Source organism: Hyla sarda, chromosome 1, assembly GCF_029499605.1.
Source record: "Hyla sarda isolate aHylSar1 chromosome 1, aHylSar1.hap1, whole genome shotgun sequence".
In the NCBI taxonomy this organism is placed as follows: Eukaryota; Metazoa; Chordata; class Amphibia; order Anura; family Hylidae; genus Hyla; species Hyla sarda.
The window spans coordinates 398,309,415-398,330,987 of NC_079189.1; the positions used below are offsets into that span (position 1 = coordinate 398,309,415).

The window sequence follows — 21,573 nt, forward strand, 5'->3', positions numbered from 1 at the left end:
GGTGTCACGCTGTTCTTCACATGGTTTGCCTTGGCGAACGGAGTCACAAAGGGGAGGAATTGCTAAAAGTTTTTCATCAAGAAATCGAATCATGGCTTACTCCACGAAAACTGGAAATGGGAACCATGATGATCAACAACAGGAAGAACATCTTGTCTGCGCTGCGACAAGGAAGCCTAAGACATGCGCCCTGCATGGCACACGTGTTCAATCTGGTTGTCAAGCAGTTCCTGAAGTGTTTCCCCCATCTGCAAGATATCCAAACAATGGGAGAGAAACGTTGCATGCACTTCAGCCACTCGTACACCGCAAAGCACACCCTCCTTGAGCTGCAGAGTCACAACTGTATCCCCCAACATAATCTGATTTGCGGCATTTGCACACGTTGGAATTCCACCCTCCATATGTTGGACCGACAATACGAACATAGAAAAGCCATTACCGATTTCTTGATGATCCAAGCAGATAGGGGACTCTTCTATGTCAACCAGTGGCAGCTCATACGTGACACCTGCCGTTTGCTCAGGCCCTTTGAGGAAGCCGCGTTATTAGTCAGTCGCCAGAATTACGGGATGAACAACATCATTCCACTGCTTCATTTACTACAGCATGTGTTGGAAATAATGGCTGGTCAGGGAACTGGAGATGTGGCGCCTACATCTCACGGCCACATCACGGCCCTGTGGAGGCTGAACTGGAGGAGGAGAAGGAGATGGAGGGGGAGGGGCACATTGGAGCACAGTTTAGGTTTCGTGAGATGGGCGGTTTTTCTAGTCATCTGAAAGGAGTGGAGCTAGAGGGTTATGAGGTAGGCGAGACAGAGGACCCAGACACACCGTGGCAGTATGCAGTGGAGATGGAGGCAGGGAAACCCTCAGAGTCACTTGCACAAATAGCACGATGCATGCTCACTTGCTTGCGTAGTGACCACCAAATTGTCAACATTCGGCAGCGGGATGACTTCTGGCTCTCCACCTTATTGGACCCTCACTACGGGCACAAAATGGGGGCCTTTTTTACGCGCCATCATCCATCCTCTCGCAGGTCTGAATCAGGGAGGCCCTCTGCGCTTACCTTCCACTGCCACGACTGCTGGGGAGGGGTGGGTAGGCAGGAGCAGTCCCAGCTCCATCAGCAGCAGCCTGAGTCTGTGGTCGCTGATGAGTAGCATTCTTCACTCGCATAGTGAAGCAACTTGACCATGGTGCCACACAAACACTTCACAAATATGGATGGTGCAAAACATATTTAAGGTGCTGCTCTCCAGTTACAGACATTCCTCCTCATCATACCACAAGTAAGTATTGAGGATATGCATTAGCTAAAACTTAACTGTTCTTAGGATAAAATATATGTATCTAAAAAAAATTGAAATCTAATAAAACAAAAGGTGTGCAAAAAGCACCATGTGCCACCTACACCACCAAGTATTGATGTGATGCAAAGACCTAAAAAAGGTGGAAGGGAACAATGTATGGTCCATTGTATTCAGTGGGGGTAAAAACTTCCCCTGTAAGGCCCTAAACTCGCATTATTAATTCCCTTCTTGGCAAGTGTTACCCGCCCTAAAAAGGGCGGCCCCACACAGGAACCTCTCCCTATTTCCACCTACAAACACTGCCATGTCAGAGGGTTTATAGGTGGAAATAGGGAGAGTTTCCTGTGTGGGGCTGCCCTTTTTTAGGGTGAGTAACACTTGCCAGGAACGGAATTAATAGGGCGAGAATTGGGCCTTATAGGGGAATTTTTTACCCCCACCTGCTACAATGGACAATACTTTGTTCCCTTCCACCTTTTCGAGGAAAGTGTTATTCATCTTAAAAAGGGCCGCACCACACAGGAACCTCTCCCTATTTCCACCTAAAAACCCTGGGAAATGGCAGTGTTTGCAGGTGGAAATAGGGAGAGGTTCCTGTGTGGGGCTGCCCTTTTTAGGGTGAGTAACACTTGCCAAGAAGGGAATTAGTAATGTGAGAGTAGGGCCTTACAGGGGAAGTTTTTACCCCCACTGGTTACAATGGACCATACGTTGTTCCCTTCCACCTTTTAGAGGTCTTTGCAACACACCAATACTTGGTGGTGTAGGTGGCACATGGTGTTTTTTGCACACCTTTCCTTTTGTTTGATTAAAAAAAAAAAATTGGGGTACATATATTTTATCCTAACAATATTATTAAAAGTTAAGCTTTACGCAATGCATATCCTCAATACTTACTTGTGTACACTAACACTTGTACAAAAGAGAATGTTTTCTTCTGCCTACCTGCCTCAGCTACTATTCATATCCTGTCACCCGCCTGATGTCACACATCTCATGCCAAGTCCTCCTTTTTTCACCCACCTTTGTCACCGGCTACTGGTACTTCCACCCACTGCCCCACTATGTCACCGGATCACTTTCAGGACTCCTGACGCTGCTGATGCCACCTCCAGGCTGTCTCATTCTGCCACCATATGATTTCCTCATGCTGCTGCCAGCTCCAGGCTGTCTCATAATGCCACCATATGTTCTCCTCATGCTGATGCCACCTCCAGGCTGTCTCATACTGCCATCATATGTTCTCATCATGCTGATGCCACCTCTAGGCTGTCTCATTCTGCCACCATATGTTCTCCGCCGCAACTACTGAGGATATGGGACACTCGTCCCAGATCCCCAGCAAACAGCGCTACATTCTCCTGTATGCGCGATACACGCACATACAGGAGAAGGTGTCTCCTCTGTGTGAGCCGCATCTGCACTCTGCAGCTTACACAGAGGAGACGTGACCTCCGCCCCCACGCAGCACGCAGTACATGCGCCGGTGATGTCACTCATTGGCACCTGTACTGTGGAGGGGCAAAGACGCGGGCCCCTGCTGCTGAGGAGATCGCTGCGTGGGATATCAGGTGAGCATCCTTTTTTTTTTTTTTTTACTCTGTCTATACCAATAGGGAAGGGGGGGGTTGCTCTGCATATACCTATGGGAAAGGGAGGGGGAGGGGGGTGTAGCTCTGCATATATCTATGGGGAAGGGGGGTGTAGCTCTGCATATATCTATGGGGAAGGGGTGTAGCTCTGCATATACCTATGGGAAAGAGGGGGGGTGTAGCTCTGCATATACCTATGGGGAAGAGGGGGGTGTAGCTCTGCATATACCTATTGGGAAGAGTGGGGTGTAGCTCTGCATATTCCTATGGGGAAGAGGGGGGTGTAGCTCTGCATATACCTATGGGGAAGGGGGGGTGTAGCTCCGCATATACCTATGGGGAAGAGGGTGTGTGTAGCTCTGCATATACCTATGGGGAAGAGGGGGGGTGTAGCTCTGCATATACCTATGGGGAAGGGGGGTGTAGCTCCGCATATACATATGGGAAAGAGGGGGGGTGTAACTCTGCATATACCTATGGGAAAGAGGGGGGGGTGTAACTCTGCGTATACCTATGGGAAAGAGGGGGGTAGCTCTGCATATACCTATGGGAAAGAGGGGTGGGGGGTAACCCTGCATATACCTATGGGAAAGAGGGGCGGTGTAGCTCTGCATATACCTATGGGGAAGAGGGGGGAGTGTAACTCTGCATATAACTATGGGAAAGAGGGGGGTAGCTCTGCATATATCTATGGGAAAGAGGGGGTGGGGGTGTAGCTCTGCATATACCTATGGGAAAGAGGAGTGGTGTAACTCTGCATATACCTATGGGAAAGAGGGGGGGTTGTAACTCTGCATATACCTATGGGAAAGAGGGGGTGGGGGTGTAGCTCTGCATATACCTATGGGAAAGAGGGGGGTGTTGCTCTGCATATACCTATGGGAAAGAGGGGGTTACCTGGCTACCTACCTACCTTCCCTTTTACTGTGCAGGACACCAAGGAGGGCATTATTACAGTTTGTGGGCCTATAGATGGAAAGATTGTGTAGAGGAGGGGAGAGCACTGAAAAAATGCAAAGTCTGACATGTTTGTCCTACAGATGTTAAGAGATCCACATGGCGGTCTTATCCGGACGGAGAAGAAAAGGAAAGAGGATGCCGCTGATCAGAAAATACGTAATTGTGAGTCCCAAAATGTAACTGTAATCACTTATATGGTATACACATCCTGTGTACAGCTGATATCTACCGCCATATGGTCCTGTATATAATCACTTATATTGTATACAGATTCTTTATAGTATACTGGTCTGTGTATAGTGGTTTTATTCAGTACAGTATTGCGGTATTATCCAGTTATTGTGTGGTGGTATATACTCCTTGTATACCAGTATTATTGGTCATGGAAATTTACCTACGTTAAAGTGTTTCTTACATATATAAATTTTAATTTATTGTGTGTGGGATTTGGGTGGAATAGGGGCGTGGCAGAAGATTGATGAGCTGCAGAGCCTAGCAGGGGCCCTTGCCTTTATTTTGGTCCGGGGGGCCCCGAGTGTTGTCAGTCCGCCCCTGGGGGGGGGGGGGGAGGGGAGGAAGGGGGTGTAATTAAGGTGGAGGGAAAGGAGGGGGTGTAATTAAGGGGGGGAAGGAGGGGGGGTAATTAAGGGGGGGTGCGTGTGTGTGTGCGTGTGAGTGGGTGCCAAACAAAGGGTCCGCCTCGGGTGCCAAATGCTCTAGGTATGCCCCTGCATTCAGCCACTATACGGTCTCCTCATACTGATGCCACCTCCATTCTCTGTCATTGTGCCGCACTGCAACAGTGATTCTAATAGTGACGTCTCTAATCTGCATGTCATACTGAAAAACAGTATTATTTCACTAACCCAGCACACACTCTATGCGTGTTACAGCAAGGCAAAGTGTTCTATACCCCTATTGAGGCTCTCTGTAAGCCAGAAATAGCCATTTTAATACAGATTGGCCACAAATAAATTCTGACCGAACCGAGGAATCAGCTGAATTGAATTTTTTTTCAATTCGCTCATCTCTAGTCCTCACAATTTGACAGAGTAGGAGTGCTTTTACAAGAAAGAGCGGGCCAAATTTGCAACATCAAGATAGATGAATAGACTCCTACCCAAAAAGACTGATTGCTAATAAAATCAAAAGGTGCTTCAACAAAATATTACTTTAAGGGTGTGCACACTCATGCAGCCAGGTTATAGGGTGTTTTTTCTACCCCCTCAAAGATTTAAGTTTCTTTTGCAATTGAATTGCTCACGTTATAGGTAACATTAAAGGTGATAAAAGCTCTGACATGATTTATCTTTGTCTCATTCTTTAGCCCCTTAAGGACTCATTTGGGATTTTATTTTTACGTTTTCGTTTTTTCCTCCTCGCCTTCAAAAATCATAACTCTTTTATATTTTCATCCACAGACTAGTATGAGGGCTTGTTTTTTGCATGACCAGTTGTCTGCTGTAATGCCATCACTCACTTTACCATAAAATATATGGCACAACCAAAAAAAATACTATTTGTGTGGGGAAATTAAAAAGAAAACTTTGAAAAGAAAAAATTTGGCACATTTTGGAAGGTTTAATTTTCACACTGTACAATTTACGGTAAAAATGACGTGTTCTTTATTCTTTGGGTCAATACGATTAAAATGATACCCATGATAACATTTCTATTACTGTTGCGCCCAAGACATCTTATCCCCTATCCAAAGGATAAGGGATAAGATGTCTGATCGCGGAGGTCCCGCCGATGGGGACCCCCACAGTATAGCATGCGGCACCCACCTGTTTCTTGTCCAGAAGCGCTGGAGGGTCTGGGTCGCGACCACGGGAACGGAAGTCCGTGACGTCATGACTCCACCCCTGTGTGACATCACACCCCGTCCCCTCAATGCAAGTCTATGGGAGGGGGCGTGGTGGCCACGCTCCCTCCCATAGACTTGCATTGAGGGGATTGGGCATGACGTCACATGGGGGGCGGAGTCATGACATCATGGACTTCCATTCCTGTGGTCGTGACCCAGACCCTTCAGTGCTTCCGCATATACCTATGAAGTCACACGGGGACGGAGCCGTGACGTCACAATGCTCCGTCCCCTTGATCACCAGTAATCAGACCCGGAGCGAACACGCTCCGGGGTCTGATTCTAACGGGGTGCTGCGTGCATGATCACGGGGGTCCCCAGCGGTGGGACCCCCGCGATCAGGCATCTTATCACCTCACCTTTGGATAGGGGATAAGATGTCTTAGCGCCGGAGTACCCCTTTAAGGGATGTCTCGATACTGACAATCTCCGGAGTCCTAGTGTAAAACAGCGGTGCCTGAACAGTTTTGCAGCCCGAGAGTAAAACAATGGACAGTTAAATCATATTATCATACAGCGGCCAGAAGTTTAATCTTATGATGATGGTCCAGTGACAGGATGTTTAAAACTCCCAAGCAATCTCTGCAGCACTTAAAAAACATGATCAGGAGATGTACCACAAGTCTCATGCACGTCTATGGGACTTCAAGTACATCTCCTGTTCATGTTCTATTCACGTTACTCTTGGGCTGTGAATATTTTGCAGGAGTTTTAAACCTCCAGCGTCATATGAAGTATGATTTAACTGCCTGTCAGGCAGATATAGAGAATATTTAGTGTGAGGGCAGGGAGAGAGAGGATGGGGTGAGAATGGGAGGGATGGGGGGGGCATAAGATTTTTCAAGGGATTCACAAATTAGGGAGTAAGGGGGAGAGAAGAAATCAGTGCAGGGGCAAGGAGGTGGCATGGCATTGCTAATGCAGTGAGGAGTGCAGTGAGGACATGCAACCTATTACTGCTGGGGCCTCAGGAGACTGGGAAAGCTACAATATGGCTGTTTTACCAGACAGATAATTTCTTTAGGAGACTTGAAAAGCTGGAAGGCAGACAGTTCACAGTGTAGGGCTAACAGTACTACCCTAATAGTGTGTTATTTATTGTTGCTTTTCCTCTCCTACAAGGTTTAGGTTGGGAGACCGGGCAACACCAGCTACTAGTTGTACATAAATTCTGGTAACAAAATACAATCAATACTGTTACAAAAGTGTCACACTATACAATCTTTCTAAAAAAAAATGAAGCAGTTTGTATCCCCGCCTCTTCCAAAGAGCTGTATAGGGGCGTATCAATGACCTCAGTGAGGTCGGCGACAAGTGCATTAGCTGCACACAGCCGCAGCAATGCCTGGACCCAGTACAGGAGATCGCGGGGATCCCAGTGTTCGGACCCCTAGTGATAAGTGTTATACATCGTAGATCTCCTTTAAAGTTAGTGGGGATGTTGAAGATTTAAAATCTGTACCATAGGTCAATTTCCACACAGATTTTCCACACACAATGTATGCATAGGATTTCTACATATCCCATCCTCTTTGCTGCTAAAGTTCTATGCTGTGGATTTTCAACATATGAATCTGCTGTGGAAAATCCTCAGAGCTTATGCCCCATGTGAACAAACTCTTAAAGTGTGCTCCTTTTCAGAACTGTCCCCTAAAATGCAAATATACCTCTGAGAACTACAGATGCCTTCCCCACATTAAGACCCTAAACTTAAACCCCTCTCTCTATACAGACCCATACTCCAATTGTGCAAGAATCCCTTCGGTCATAGTCCTTGAACCTGATGAAGGAGTCATTTGGATTCCGAAAGCGCTTGTTATGGACGAATAAATTCAACTCTTTAGTACATTTGGCTGACTGGTGCATTTTTAGCACTTAAGGGATTCTTGCGCAATTGGAGTATGTTTTTGTACTGAACTTTTGCCTATATACGACGGGTGGTTACATGTGGTACCTTACCCGATTATCTTCTCCTTGCTGCATATCCCTGGCATTCTTCCCGGAGAGGGATTGATTGGCATATACTAGTGTTGTGGCTAATCCACAACCTATGCAGGTGAGCACCCTGTGAATATATATGTTTTTATCTCTTATGTAATGAAGGTTAATTCCCTATGAGGCGCTCCGTGTTTTCTTTTCTTCTCTTTCATATGTCTATACAGACCCCAAACTTAGACTCCCAACTCAATACAGACCCCAGACTCAAACCCTCACACAATACAGATCCCAAACTATGTTAAGTAATGGATCAAAGACCCCGAACTTAGATCCCTTACTTAATATAGACTTCAGAACCACTGCTCCATGCAGACTCTAGACTTAAACCCTCAAATTAATAGAGGCCCCAAGCACAACCCCCCTATGCTATACAGACCTCAGATTCAGACCCACTGTTCATGTAATACAGACTCTATACTCTGACCCCCAATGTAATACAGACCCCAGACAAGCGCAATGTAATGCAGACCCAAAACAAACCATCATCTAATATAGACCCCAGATACAGACCCTATGTAATACAAAACTCCAATGTAATACAGATCCCAGACATATACCTTCAATGTACTGGAGGTATATGTACAAAATCCACTTAGAGACCCCCAATATAATATGGATCCCAGACAACCCCAATGTAATATAAACCTCAAACAGATCATGTAATATAGATCCCTGACAAACCCAATGTAACATGAATCCCAGATACAGACCACCAATGTGATACAGACCTCTAGCCACAGACTTTAAATGTAATATAGATCCCTCTATATGTATATCTGATGTAATACAGATTCCATTTCGGCTATGCAGTGCTCTGCAGTGCTCATGGACTTCCGCGCAAAGAATAGACATGTTCCTTCTATGCACTGAACAATTTCAGCAGCGTCTGCCGCTGAAATTCCTCAGTGTAAATGGGTCTCACGGAAACCCATTCACACTGATGCTTATGTTCACAGCGCATAATTCCGATTGCGGAACTCTGCTCACGGAATTCCTCGGGAATTACATAGTGTGAACGTACCCTAATACAGACACCCCAATGAAAGACACACACCTTCCCCATCTAATACAGATCCCAGAATTAGATAGATGATGGAGGAAGGGGCAGGCCCTGGGTACTGGGAACAGTAAGTGGAGACTTTGGGCAGACATTCTTATTTAGGACATATGTTAAATAGTTATACTGAACTCTTCCTGACACACCTGCCATCATTTTTAATGTCCCATTTTTTCTTAAAGCTTATATCACTGTTGAAAAAAACATATTCTTGTGCTGTTCCAAAAATGTGTTTATTTGATTGAGGAGTGTAGAAGAGCTGACAGAGTCCCAAAGAAGAGGGATCATTGGTGTGTGTCTGGTAGGGGTGTCTGTGACCTGAGTTGTTAAGTTGATGGGTGTATCAACATCTGCTGTTTCCTTAATCACATCACAGTTTGCAAAGAATGGAAAAACAGAAGAAGCTGTTGCTGAAAGTCAAAGCTTTAAATAAAGGACAAAAGAGTCAAAATATGCTGAAGCTGGTGCCCTTTTACTGATACTGGTACCTTCAACTTGCATTCAACTCTGCCGTAGTTTAAGGAGCCATAGTTATGTGCGTTTTTAGCTTCAATTCAACAAAGTGCTCTTCCGTCCATCACTTCAAGCTTTGACTTTTGACCACAGCTGCTTCTGTCTGCAAATGTTTTTCAAGTCTTTGCATACCAAGATGGGATTAAAGGGGTACTCCAGTGGAAACCTTTTTTTTTTTTTTAAACAACTGATGCCAGAAAGTTAAACAGATTTGTAAATTGCTTCTATTAAAAGCAGTGCTCTCTGCTGACACATCTGTCCGTGTCAGGAACTGTCCAGAGCAGCATAGGTTTGCTATGGGGATTTTCTCCTGCTTTGGACAGTTCCTGATATGGGAATCAGGTGTCAGCAGAGAGCACTGTGGACAAGACAAAAAAGAAATTCAAAAAGAAAATAATTTCCTCTGCAGCATAAAACTGCTAACATGTACTGGAATGCTGAAGATTTTTTAATAGAATTAATTTGCAAATCTGTTTAACTTTCTGGGACCAGTTGATTTTAAAAAAAAAATATGTTTTCCACTGGAGTACCCCTTTAAGGAAACATTAGTCCTTCATACTTATCAATGAACTCCGCAACTCAGGTCACAGATGCCCCTACCAGGCAAAACGATCATTCCCCTTTGAACCTCTGTCAGCTCTGAAAAGCCCCTAAAGCAAATAATCATATTTTTAGAACAGCACAATTAATAAATAGTGATATAAATGACATGATTGAAAAAAAAAAAGGACATTACCGGTGATGGAAGTTGTGTCCAGAAGACTTAAAGGAAAACTGTCAGCCTCACTAAACCCAATACACTGGGTTAAAGTGTGAGCAGGAGTCCAACGAGAGGTCACTTACTTAAAGGGGTATTCCAGGAAAAAAACTTTTTTTTTTTATATCAACTGGCTCCAGAAAGTTAAACGGATTTATTAATTACTTCTATTAAAAAATCTTAATCCTTTCAATAATTTTCAGCTGCTGAAGTTGAGTTGTTGTTTTCTGTCTGGCAACAGTGCTCTCTGCTGACATCTCTGCTTGTCTCGGGAACTGCACAGAGTAGAAGATGTTTGCTATGGGGATTTGCTTCTAAACTGGGCAGTTCCTGAGACACGTGTCATCAGAGAGCACTTAGACAGAAAAGAACAACTCAACTTCAGCAGCTCATAAGTACTGAAAGGATTAAGATTTTTTAATAGAAGTAATTTACAAATCTGTTTAACTTTCTGGAGCCAGTGGATATACAAAAAAAAAGCTTTTTCCTGCATAACCCCTAGAAATATTTCCAGTAGATCCTGAGATATGTCCCCTAGAAGAACCTCTGCTGAATTCAGTGAATCGTGTGCAGGGGGTGGGGCTTCACAGGGGGTGGAGCTTTGTGGCTCCACTTCACTAGGATGTGGAGTCACAGACAATGAATATGTAAATTGATCCAACGAGGTCCCGCCCACTGTGCACGATTCACTGAATTCAGCAGAGGATCATCTGGGGGATATATCTCAGGACCTACTGGACATATTTAAGTAGATGATCCCTCATTGGACTCCTGTTCACCCACACTATAACCCAGTTTTCCATTAAACTTACAATATAAAAATAAGGGCCCATCGCATTTACAGTAGTGTGAACAGTTTTCTGTAGCAAACAGTGCCTGAACCTAAAATAAAAAAGTATGAAAAACATTAATCCAATTTGGAGATACTATTTTTATTTGATCAAAAAGCAAAAATATAACTTGATATTTTTTTCCATTTTAATCAGTAAGACAAGAACCTTTAAGTGATCAGTACACCTTTCTACTATGTTTCAACCTTCAACCAGTGCAGTGCTTAGGATTAGTTTAAGGAAAAAGAATTTACAACCAAGGAGAGAAGTTCACACATACGGTATATAAAGCGAAAGCTGGAAGCAATGCAGTTTTTGTGTTAATACATAAAAAAAGTTTATTGCACTTATATGAATACATTTACAGTAACAGAAAAAAGCACAGTAAAATATTAACAATACTATGTTGCACACAGGTTGACAGAGAAAAGTATTTACATAACTTGAGCAATGACATGGTATTGCAGCACAAAGCTAAGAACTTGTGGCTAAAAGCACAGGTCTGTTCCAATGATATTATTTCACCTACAGAGAAAAAAGGAAAAAAAATATATATTAATACTGTTTATACATCATATTAAACAATAACATAGAGATGTTATTCATGAGCAAATATTACAATATTATCTTATCTTACATCTATCTATCTGTGTATTTTGTGTATTTTATTTTATGTGTATTTTATTTTATGTTTATATTTCCTGATGCTTATCAATGTCATCTAAAGCCATTCTTCATATCTAGAAGCTCCATATACTTTACTTTTGACAGAAGTGTTTCTATAGATCATTATGTTAGACAATGTATACATTTTCTTATGTGAAAAACACAGTTGAGCCTTCAATAGTGATTCATAGTAATGTAAAACTGTAAAATGACAATATATGATGACTCAAGGAAAAACATTAATCTAAGTATTTTTATGTCAATTAGATATGTTCTAGGTTCCCCTCCAAACTGTTTTATCAGCAGGGTATATGATAAACATTTGATCTGTTTGGGCCCCACCATTATGACACCCACTAACCACTACTGCAGGGATCCTTAGTCACTTGTTTCTCTTCATCATGACTATGCTGAAGAAGAGTTTACATAGAGTGTTGGCTAAATGGGTACTCCACTGGAAAACATTTTTTTAATCAACAGATTTGTAAATTACTTCTATTAAAACATCTTAATCCTCCCAGTACTTATCAGCTGCTGTTATGATCCACAGGAAGTTTTTTTTTTTTTTTTTATTTCCTTTCTGTCGGACCACAGTGCTCTCTGCATGACACCTTTGTCCATTTTAGGAACTTTCCAGAGCAGGAGAGGTTTTCAATGCTCCTACTCTGGATAGTTCCTAAAATGGACAGAAGTGTCAGCAGAGAGCACTGTGGTCCGGCAGAAAGGAAATTAAAAAAGAAAAGAACTTCCTGTGGATCATACGGTAGCTGATAAGTACTTGAAGGATTAAGATTTTTTAATAGAAGTAATTTACAAATCTGTTTAACTTTCTGGCACCAGTTGATCTAAAAAAAAGCTTCCCAGTGGAGTACCCCTTTAAACATCCACACTGGCACTCCATTCATACGTCTTACAATAGTCATGCGAGGAGGAGGAATGTAGAAATCATGCACAACTGTTAGAAGATTGCTATTAGTCATATGTCCATTCAGTTTAAGTCTACATCTCGCCCCCCCCCCCCCCTTCACATGCACCATCAGCTCAGCTGAGTTTACATGTTTTCTAAATTAGGAAAGTAGAGTAGGCTGCTGCCAGACTTCTTTGGCAGCAACATATCTCCCTTCAGAACAAAAGGATTAGGCATCCAATCCTTCTCTTCCGATGACATCTGCTTTAGAGGCTTTCTGAGGAGACCCAAACAGAAATGAAGGGGCAAATCAGAGTCCTCCTGCCCCTTTGTTTTAGTGATTAGTGGGGGTTTAAGCATGTGGCCCTCCACTTCTGACCTGTCACAATAAGTCATTTTTGCTTGCATGCTTTGTGCTGTTTCATGTTCCCCCATAACGCAAAGTGGTGCCATAATGAGAATCCAACAGTTGAGATTGGGCTATATTTCTGTAACTCAGTAAGTCATTTCATCCTAACTAAATCCTTAAATTATAGAGCGCCCTAAAGGGGTACTCAGTTGGGAACATCTCATCCCCCATCCAAAGGATAGGGAATAAGATTGCAGGGTCCCGCCGCTGGGGACCCCCTGCGGCACTCCATAATTTGGTGCACGGAGTGGACTCCACTCCGTGCCCAATGACTGGTGATGCAAACAGCCACGCCGCCTCCATTCACTTCTATGGGAGGATTCGTGACTGCTATGTTCTAGCTATCACGCCCCCTCTCATAGACATAAATGGAAGGGGCGTGGTGTGACGTCCATGTTCCGGACGCAGAAGCTGCTGGCCCGGAGATTATGGGGTCCCCAGTGGCGGGACCCCCACGATCTAACATCTTATACTTTGGATAGGGGATAAGAAGTTTCCAACAGAGTACCCCTTTAGAACCATTTAAGTGTTACAGCCCTCTTGTTCTGTTGGAGGTCCAAGTTGAAGATTTCTCCTTTAATAACTGTTTAAACAACAAAAAAGAGGTGGTCTCTACTGGCAGGCAGGAGGTGCTCAACTCCAAATGCAGTTGTGCATATATGCTGGGTTAGCAGTTCCTGCCCTTGTGGTCTGTTGCTAAGGGTGATCACCAGCATAAAATGCATACAATGGAGGATGCCTGCAACAGACTACAAGAGCCACAATGGCATCCTACACCAGATAAACAGACTGGATGTGTAACATATAGAATAATACAATACAGGAATTTAGGTGCACTACTGTGGTAGATGTGGACAATGACATTGGCTATCCCTCAACACTGATGTTAAAATTGAGACATTAGCCAGTGTATCCTTATATGAAGAACATACCTGAGTCTGCCCACCAATGCCAAGGTTTCTCAAGTGGCACGGGACCTATCACTAAACCTACCTGTGCGTGATAAGCACAACCAGGGGCCAGTGGGCAATTACAGCAGTATTAGGCCGACTCACAGTCTGCTCCCAGTTACCTCCAGTGTGCCTGAGCACACATACAATGGGAGGAGGGAGGCAGACTATAAGCCCCACCTAAGTTGGCTGATGTGTTGCCGGCCTCACAGGTGCACCTTAATGCTGCCTATAATAGTAATAAAGGCGCATTAATTGTGGAGTTTTTAAATCTCTAAGTGTAATATTTAAAAAACAAAAAAGAGGTGGTCTCAACTAGCAGGCAGGAGGTGCTCAACCCCAAATGCAGTTGTGCATGTATACTGGGGGAGCAGATCCTGCCCTTGTGGTCTGTTGCTAAGGGCGATCCCCAGCAAAAAAAAATGCATACAATGGGGGATGCCTGCAACAGACTACAAGTGCCACAATGGCATCCTACACCAGATAAACAGTGTCATTGTTCACATCTACAACAGTAGTGCACCTAAATTCCTCTATTGTATTATCCTTTAATAACTGTCCCAGTATGTTTTAGTTTATGTACAATTCAGCCTGAGAAGTTATTGCCCTCTAGATTCTATAAATCGCACCTTGAACAAAGTTACAGTAGCACTGTAGAAGAGACTCAGAAGGAAGAGCACTACGAAGGTGGAGGCTGTGGTCCACAGGTTATCAAAATCATCTTCTTCATCTATGTAAAATGTATGGGCTGTCAGGAGGTGATAAGAATAATAATATTAATATCATGTAGTACATAAAAAACTGACATAAAGGTATATAAGAATAGAGAGAGGGACATTTACTGGTCTGGACACTAAACATATATTACATACATACACATATACATTCATATTGACTCAATCTGAAGAATACAAATGTCTACACTTATGTATGTATGAGTGATAAACTAAGTCAGCAGCCCTGATAGAATTTCGTAAGGGCCACAATGGCCATAATAACATGGGGGCATACCCTAACATACAGGATTTATGAGTTTGTAAAATCATACATTTTAGGACAATAAGAAAATGGTTTTCCTTGTGCTGGGGTCTTAACCAATAGTTTTATTGGTGGTCGCTTACAATGTTAAATTGTAGAAATAATAAAAATAACTTAAATTGTTTTCTGTGTCTTCACTTATACTTGCAACTATGACAATTTTTTTTTTTTTTTTGCTATTTATTTATATTTGTGTATTTATTAATATTTGTTTATGTGTTATCATTATTTGAAGCTGTGTCAAAGATTTATGATTCTCTGGTATAAACAGTGAAAACAACCTTCTCTAATATCTAATGTTTGTTGTTGATATGAGCTGGGGCATATTTTCTGCTATATAATGTGCTAGGTTATAGCCACATTTAGGTAGCTTGAATTTGAAATTCTTTAGATAAAAGGATAAATACAGTAACTAATCCAAGCTGCTGGTTTGTTGCTATTGTAGACATCTTGGGCCAGAAAGGTTCACAGCAGCAATATTTTTTTAGTAGACAAATTGCTTTTATTTTGTATGTTGCCACTGTTATTGTTTTTTTTTTTTATAATTTATTTCTTCCTTTTATTTTTTTATTTTTGAGGCAAATTGCCCGGCCAGTTTAGTTATAATCAGTTCCATGTTTAACTATTTGAAGGAAGCATAATATTCAGCAAATGCATCTTTTTGATTGTCTAGGGCAGTGTTTCCCAACCAGTGTGCTCCTAGCTGTTGCAAAACTACAACTCCTAGCATTCCCTGGAGGCATAGTTTTGCAACAGCTGCAGACACGCTGCTTGGGATAGGGCGGTCTAGACAGTGAATTATACTTTCTACATGGCAGCATATTTTCAAGGTATACCAAATATGTTGGGTACACTGTATGTATTGCTTAAATATGTGCCTACAGGTAGCAGAAGCATACAGACTAGCATTGGCACATATGGACATATAGGTCAGTCTAGATAACTTATTCATATTTATTTTTTGTCAGGACACATCTACACAAATGATTGCTTAGATAAGATGTGTATCTTCAAACAACTAGCCTACTTGTTACTGTTTTGCCCATTTTTTATTTTTATAAATAAAATGGCATCAGTCTAATTCAATGTCTTATGCTCACCCCTTAAACCCCATTATAGTTTGGTGTATGTATTGCTTAGTTATTGTGCATAACTTATAGACTGTGCTGCTTCTAAATGCTGATTATACAACCAGCTTTTAACTAAGAAGACAAACGTGCAAGATGAACGCAATTCTATAGGATCAGCTTGACATGTGGCTGGTTAAATCTTACATAATCTAAATGTAGTTCTAAAGTTCTCTTAAAGTTTTGTATTATTAACCATATAGTTTGATTTATTTTGATTGATAATTTGTATTACATTTATTTATGTCATGCATGTGAAATTCTTATATAAGAGATTATGTAGATAAATTGAATTATAGGATAAAAAGGTCAGTTATAAAGAACATGTTTTGCTTAGAAGGAATTATATGAAGTGCACAGCATTCATATTCTAGTTCAATAAATACCTTTAAGGTTTAGTTACATTTTTGGTTTCATTGTAATACGCTTCTAGTTATATACATTTATAGTTATATTGAGATAGCAACTTGTAAGTTACCACCACAGACATTTTATGGTTCCTGGCTAATATATGTTTACTGTTCCTTCATGGCCCCAGTTTAAAGGGGTTATCCAGGAAAAAACCTTTTTTTATATATCAACTGGCTCCAGAAAGTTAAACAGATTTGTAAATTACTTCTATTAAAAAAATCTTAATCATTTCAGTACTTATGAGCTTCTGAAGTTAAGGTTGTTTTTTTCTGTCTAAGTGCTCTCTGATGACACGTGTCTCGGGAACCGCCCAGTTTAGAAGAGGTTTGCTATGGGGATTTGCTTCTAAACTGGGCGGTTCCCGAGACAGGTGTCATCAGAGAGCACTTAGACAGAAAAGAACAACCTTAACTTCAGAAGCTCATAAGTACTGAAAGGATTAAGATTTTTTAATAGAAGTAATTTACAGATCTGTTTAACTTTCTGGAGCCAGTTGATATATAAAAAAAAAGTTTTTTCCTGGATAACCCCTTTAATGTTTAAACATAGATCATTTAGAAGTCTATTTGCAAGACACTTGTATGTATGTTTTAATAGTGTTATGTATCATAATTTATACATATAAGAGAGTTAAGAAAGGACTGTGGAAACCTTTGTACAAGAATGGAAGTGAATACACAAATGGTGTTAGTTGATACTCTACTTGTAAGTACACAGGAAATACAGCTCCACACACTCCACACATAGAAACAAACATTTTATATATTTTTTTTATTTCTACTTTTTCAATATGCAGACAAAGTTCAATGACGTTAATGTACAAAAAGAAGACTAACAAACACCAAGATGACACTTCTTTGCCCTTCTCATTCCACACATGACATAGGAATAACAAGAGTCAGAGCTTTTGGGTCTTTTTGTAAGGACTGTTAACAGGAATCAGACATGACGAGGGACACATTCATGGAAGTTGGTTTACCAGTAGTTTTGTCAATGATCTTCTGGGTGGTGTATAGTGGTAATGATTCATGACCAACCATACAGGAAATGGATTTTCCAGAGGTCCATTCCTCGGTGTTTTTAAGAGTCAATGTGCTATATAGGATGTAGGTTTTTTTGCCAGTAGAATAGGCATCTACCATAGGTTTAGTAGTCACGACATATTCTTCTCGTACTTCATCATCAACAAACCACTTGACAAATGCATCTTCTGGAGCGAATCCCTTTACAATACATGTTACAGAGGCAGTTTCTTTCTTATTTAATTCTTCTTGATGTGGTGGGTAAAGCATAATTGTAGGGGTCAGAAGCTCCTGGCCTGGAGGCAAAATGAAAAACATATTAGTTTTTTATATGGTTTTGCCAATTGTTGTTTCTGATTTATCGCTGCACAAGTGTCTCTTTAGGTATAGGGGCTGGTATTCTATAAAGATTAACAGTGGTGGACAATAAATACATTATATTAAAAGTATCAAAATATTAAATATTTTAAAAAAAAGTTAGCATACTTGCATTGCATAATATTAGTGTAGTTTAAGTAGCAGATATTATGTTAACATATGATATTTTATTCATATCTTATAGTCTTTATCAAACTTGTTTTGTCTTGCTAGACAAGTGTTTCCATACAAATGTGCCTCCGGCTGTCTGGGCTTGCTGGGAGTTGTAGTTTTGCAACAGTTGGAGACACACGGTTTGGAAAACACTGTGTTAGACTATTGTGTATAGCCATTGGACACCTACTATAATACATTGCTGGCTTTCTGCAGTACTTATGAATGATCCATGTATGTTAAAAATATAAAACATGAGGACACTAAAAACCTTAAAGGCTATGAAATCCAATAGTAAAATTAGGATAAAAAGAATGTACGATATGTATACTTTAGGCCTCATCCTTTAAATGAAATGAGTTGCATGAATTCATGAGGACCATTAGGATACAAGTTAACAGATTTTTTTTCAATGTGTTTTCATTGAAGTATTGTGTCACTATAAAACGTACCATTCTCTTTAGCCAGGAATACTTTCATTGGGGAAGTTAGTTCAGGATGTCTCACTCTACATTCAAAAGTCTTTTTAAGCCAGTCTTCAGCACACACGTTAGTTGTGGCCTTGGCAGTAAATGAACCATCTTGGTAGACAGGGTTTTGAAGAGTGGTATGAAGCTTGTTTTCAGTCTGTAGGTCATACCATGAGACATCTAATCCATCTGCAGTATTCATGTTGGAAATGACACAGGTGAGAGATGCCTTATTAAGATAAATGCTTTCAAAAGATGGAGGAATTGCAGTGATTTGGATCTCTTCATGCGTTGCTTGCTCTGCAAAAAAAAAATACAACAATTCTTAAAGTGAAATGAGTTTTTAAGACATTATTCAGTGCTAGTAATGTGCTAAGTTTGCACCATATAGTAAACAAGCTATAGAAACTTAATTTGAATAGTGGAAAAATTATACATTGTAATTTAATCAGTGGCATCACTAAGGGGGGGGGGGTCAGAGGGGGCCATGCTCCTCCCCCTTTATCATGCTGTGCCCCCTCAATTGAAACATGTTACCCTGAGGCGGACTGTAATGAACGGGCAGAGCGCTGAACATAGAGAGAGGAGTGTAGCATGTAGCTCCACAGTCCTCTTTGTCCTCTCCCTGTACTGATCTCTATGGTCATGCTGTATCCTGAGCTGCTGCACACACAGGCCGAGAAAAGCAACAGGTTCCTGTGGTCCTATCAGGAAATCCTTTTATTACCGGTCTGTCCTGTCAGGCTGGGTTCACATATATCAGTAGTCTGGCACAGTTTCCTTCCGGCGTGCACCGGACGGAAACTGATGCTAGAACTGATCCCATTCATTTGAATGGGACAGTTCACAATCATCCAGTGTCTCAATTTTTACGCCGGATGGTTGGACATGTCGGAGGGCACCGGACAGGGGAACGCAGCTTTCTGCGTTCCCCTGTCCATTGCCCAGAAACAATGGACGCCGTATACCATACAAATTATGACAAGTTGTCATCAGTTGTGGCATCAGTTGCGTCGAGATTTAGGCTGAGTTCACCTATGCCAGATGCCGGACATATGTGAACCCAGCCTCACTGAGCCCTGAGCAGAAGAGAGAAGAGAACGGCAGCAGCATGAGTGAGAGAGAGAAGATCCTACAGCCCATGGGCACAGGTTTACTGAAGACTGTGTCAAAAGGTTAAGGGGGGATGTGGAAAACACTAAACTATTTGCCCCCACTGTCAGTCAGCACCACCATTAAGTTGCACCCAGTGTTTTCCAACCAAGGTGCATCCAGCTGTTGCAAAACTACAATTCCCAATATGCCAAAGGCATGTGCATTAACCCCTTGATATACAATTAAAATCTTTGCATAACAATTTTACTCTCCTGTGCTTCTAAGAGCCATAACTCTTTTGTAGTTTTTCCATTTACATATGAAGGCTGGGACCAATAATTTTTAGCCATAATATATGATGTGAGACAGAAAAAAAAATGCTTGTGAGGTGATATTGAGATTTTTCTAATTTGGGGTGGTTTGTTTTTATGCCAGTCACTGTGCAGTAAAACTGGCATGTTATCTTTATTTGTCAGGTCAGTATGAATACAAAAATGCCCAAGTTGTATATTTTTATGATTAACTAGTTTAAAAAAAATATATAAATTAAAAGATAAGTATGCTCATGATTGTTCTGACCCCTATAATGGTTTTAGTTTTTGTCCTATTGAGCTGTGTTGGAGTTAAGTTTTTGCTCCATGGTCTGTCATTTGTATTGGTACCAATTTGGCATAGATCAGACTTTTTGATCACTTTTTATAAAATTTTCTATAGGATGTGACCAAAACAATACAATTGTGACATTTTTTTTTTTTTTTTTTTTTTTTACACCGGATCAATAGTGTTATATTTATTAGTTTAGACAATTCCACATGTGGTGATAACAAGCATTTGCATTGTGGGGAGGCGATATGAACAACCATCTGACCAAAGTAAAGCGTAATTTGCAGCAGCACAACACTTTTTTTTCTAGTATTGGATGAAAGGTAATAGTGTATGTGAGCTGGCAGGATTTTCGTGCCAATGCAGCTTTTAAGTCCCTTTCAGGCCCTTTCCAAGCTGCTTTCTTCTCAGAGTCAGTCGCTCACTCACAACGTCTATTGAGGACTGGCGCATCTGCACCGTAACTACTGTCCCTCCAGCCTCCAAAATCCACAACGTGTAAGGTTATGTTCACACATCGGAATTTCTGAGTGGAATTCAGCTGACAGATTCCACACAGTAATTCCACTGCAGAAGAGTCCAATTGATTTTAATGGGATTCTGCTGCACTGTGCACACGGCTGAATTTCAGCTAAAGCAACATATGACATGGAAATCTCGATTCCAGGATTTCTGTGTCATATGTTGCTAGGAAATGCCTTGCCATCTATGAGATGGCGCATTTTCAAGCGATCCTAGTGCATTTTTTCCAAGTGGACATTCCTAGTGGACATGCCACATATTTTTGGCCGCATGAACCCAGCCTCAGGTTGTTTTCCAGAAGCACCCTCCACCAATCAATTTCCAGAAGTCAGTGTCTTTCGCCAATTAGTTGGCAGAGAAAGACATAATGGGTTACGTAACAACAGGGAGTGATTAGCCCCCCCCCCCTTTTGTTCTGGCCCCCAGTGTTACTACACCACTGAATTTAACTTACCACAAGTCCTAGATTTGCTCACATTCCTAATGTCATTAAAGTTAGTTGAAGAATGCTCTACCACACATGAGAGTACGGTGTCTTCATCCCATTCCTTTTTAGATACAGTGATGTATGAGCTTAATGTAAAGTACCCATTAGCATTAGTGGCATTTTCTGTCATGGTGTTGAGGACAGTTCTCTTGTGGTTTTTGAGCCAAGTTATGTTAATTTCTCCAGGATAAAATTCACTTACGAGGCACACAATGGTGCCATTGTCATATTTACTCAGGTCTTCTTTTATAGGAGCGTGCATGGTTACAACAGGCTGAGTGGGTTCTGGTTCTGTTTTTTCTGGTTCTGAAATAAAGAAATTTAGAACCTTTGTCAATGCAAGTTCATTGCTACTAGCACACCATTTTCTAATTTAATATACAAGGTTATATAATATGCATAAGCACTTACACTACATGTACCACATTTAAGGATACAACCCA

General features: G+C 41.5%; 1 gene segment (V, D, J or C); it reads right to left on the reverse strand.

The window, feature by feature from the left end:
- Positions 1 to 10,997: 10,997 nt before the first annotated feature.
- The window catches only part of LOC130363037 (immunoglobulin heavy constant mu-like), a 79,434-nt gene continuing 68,858 nt past the window's right edge, over positions 10,998 to 21,573 (reverse strand). The window contains 5 exon segments of the C gene segment in view: positions 10,998 to 11,417; positions 14,454 to 14,572; positions 17,380 to 17,718; positions 18,406 to 18,723; positions 21,098 to 21,436. Coding sequence covers positions 11,409 to 11,417; positions 14,454 to 14,572; positions 17,380 to 17,718; positions 18,406 to 18,723; positions 21,098 to 21,436 — 1,124 coding nt within the window.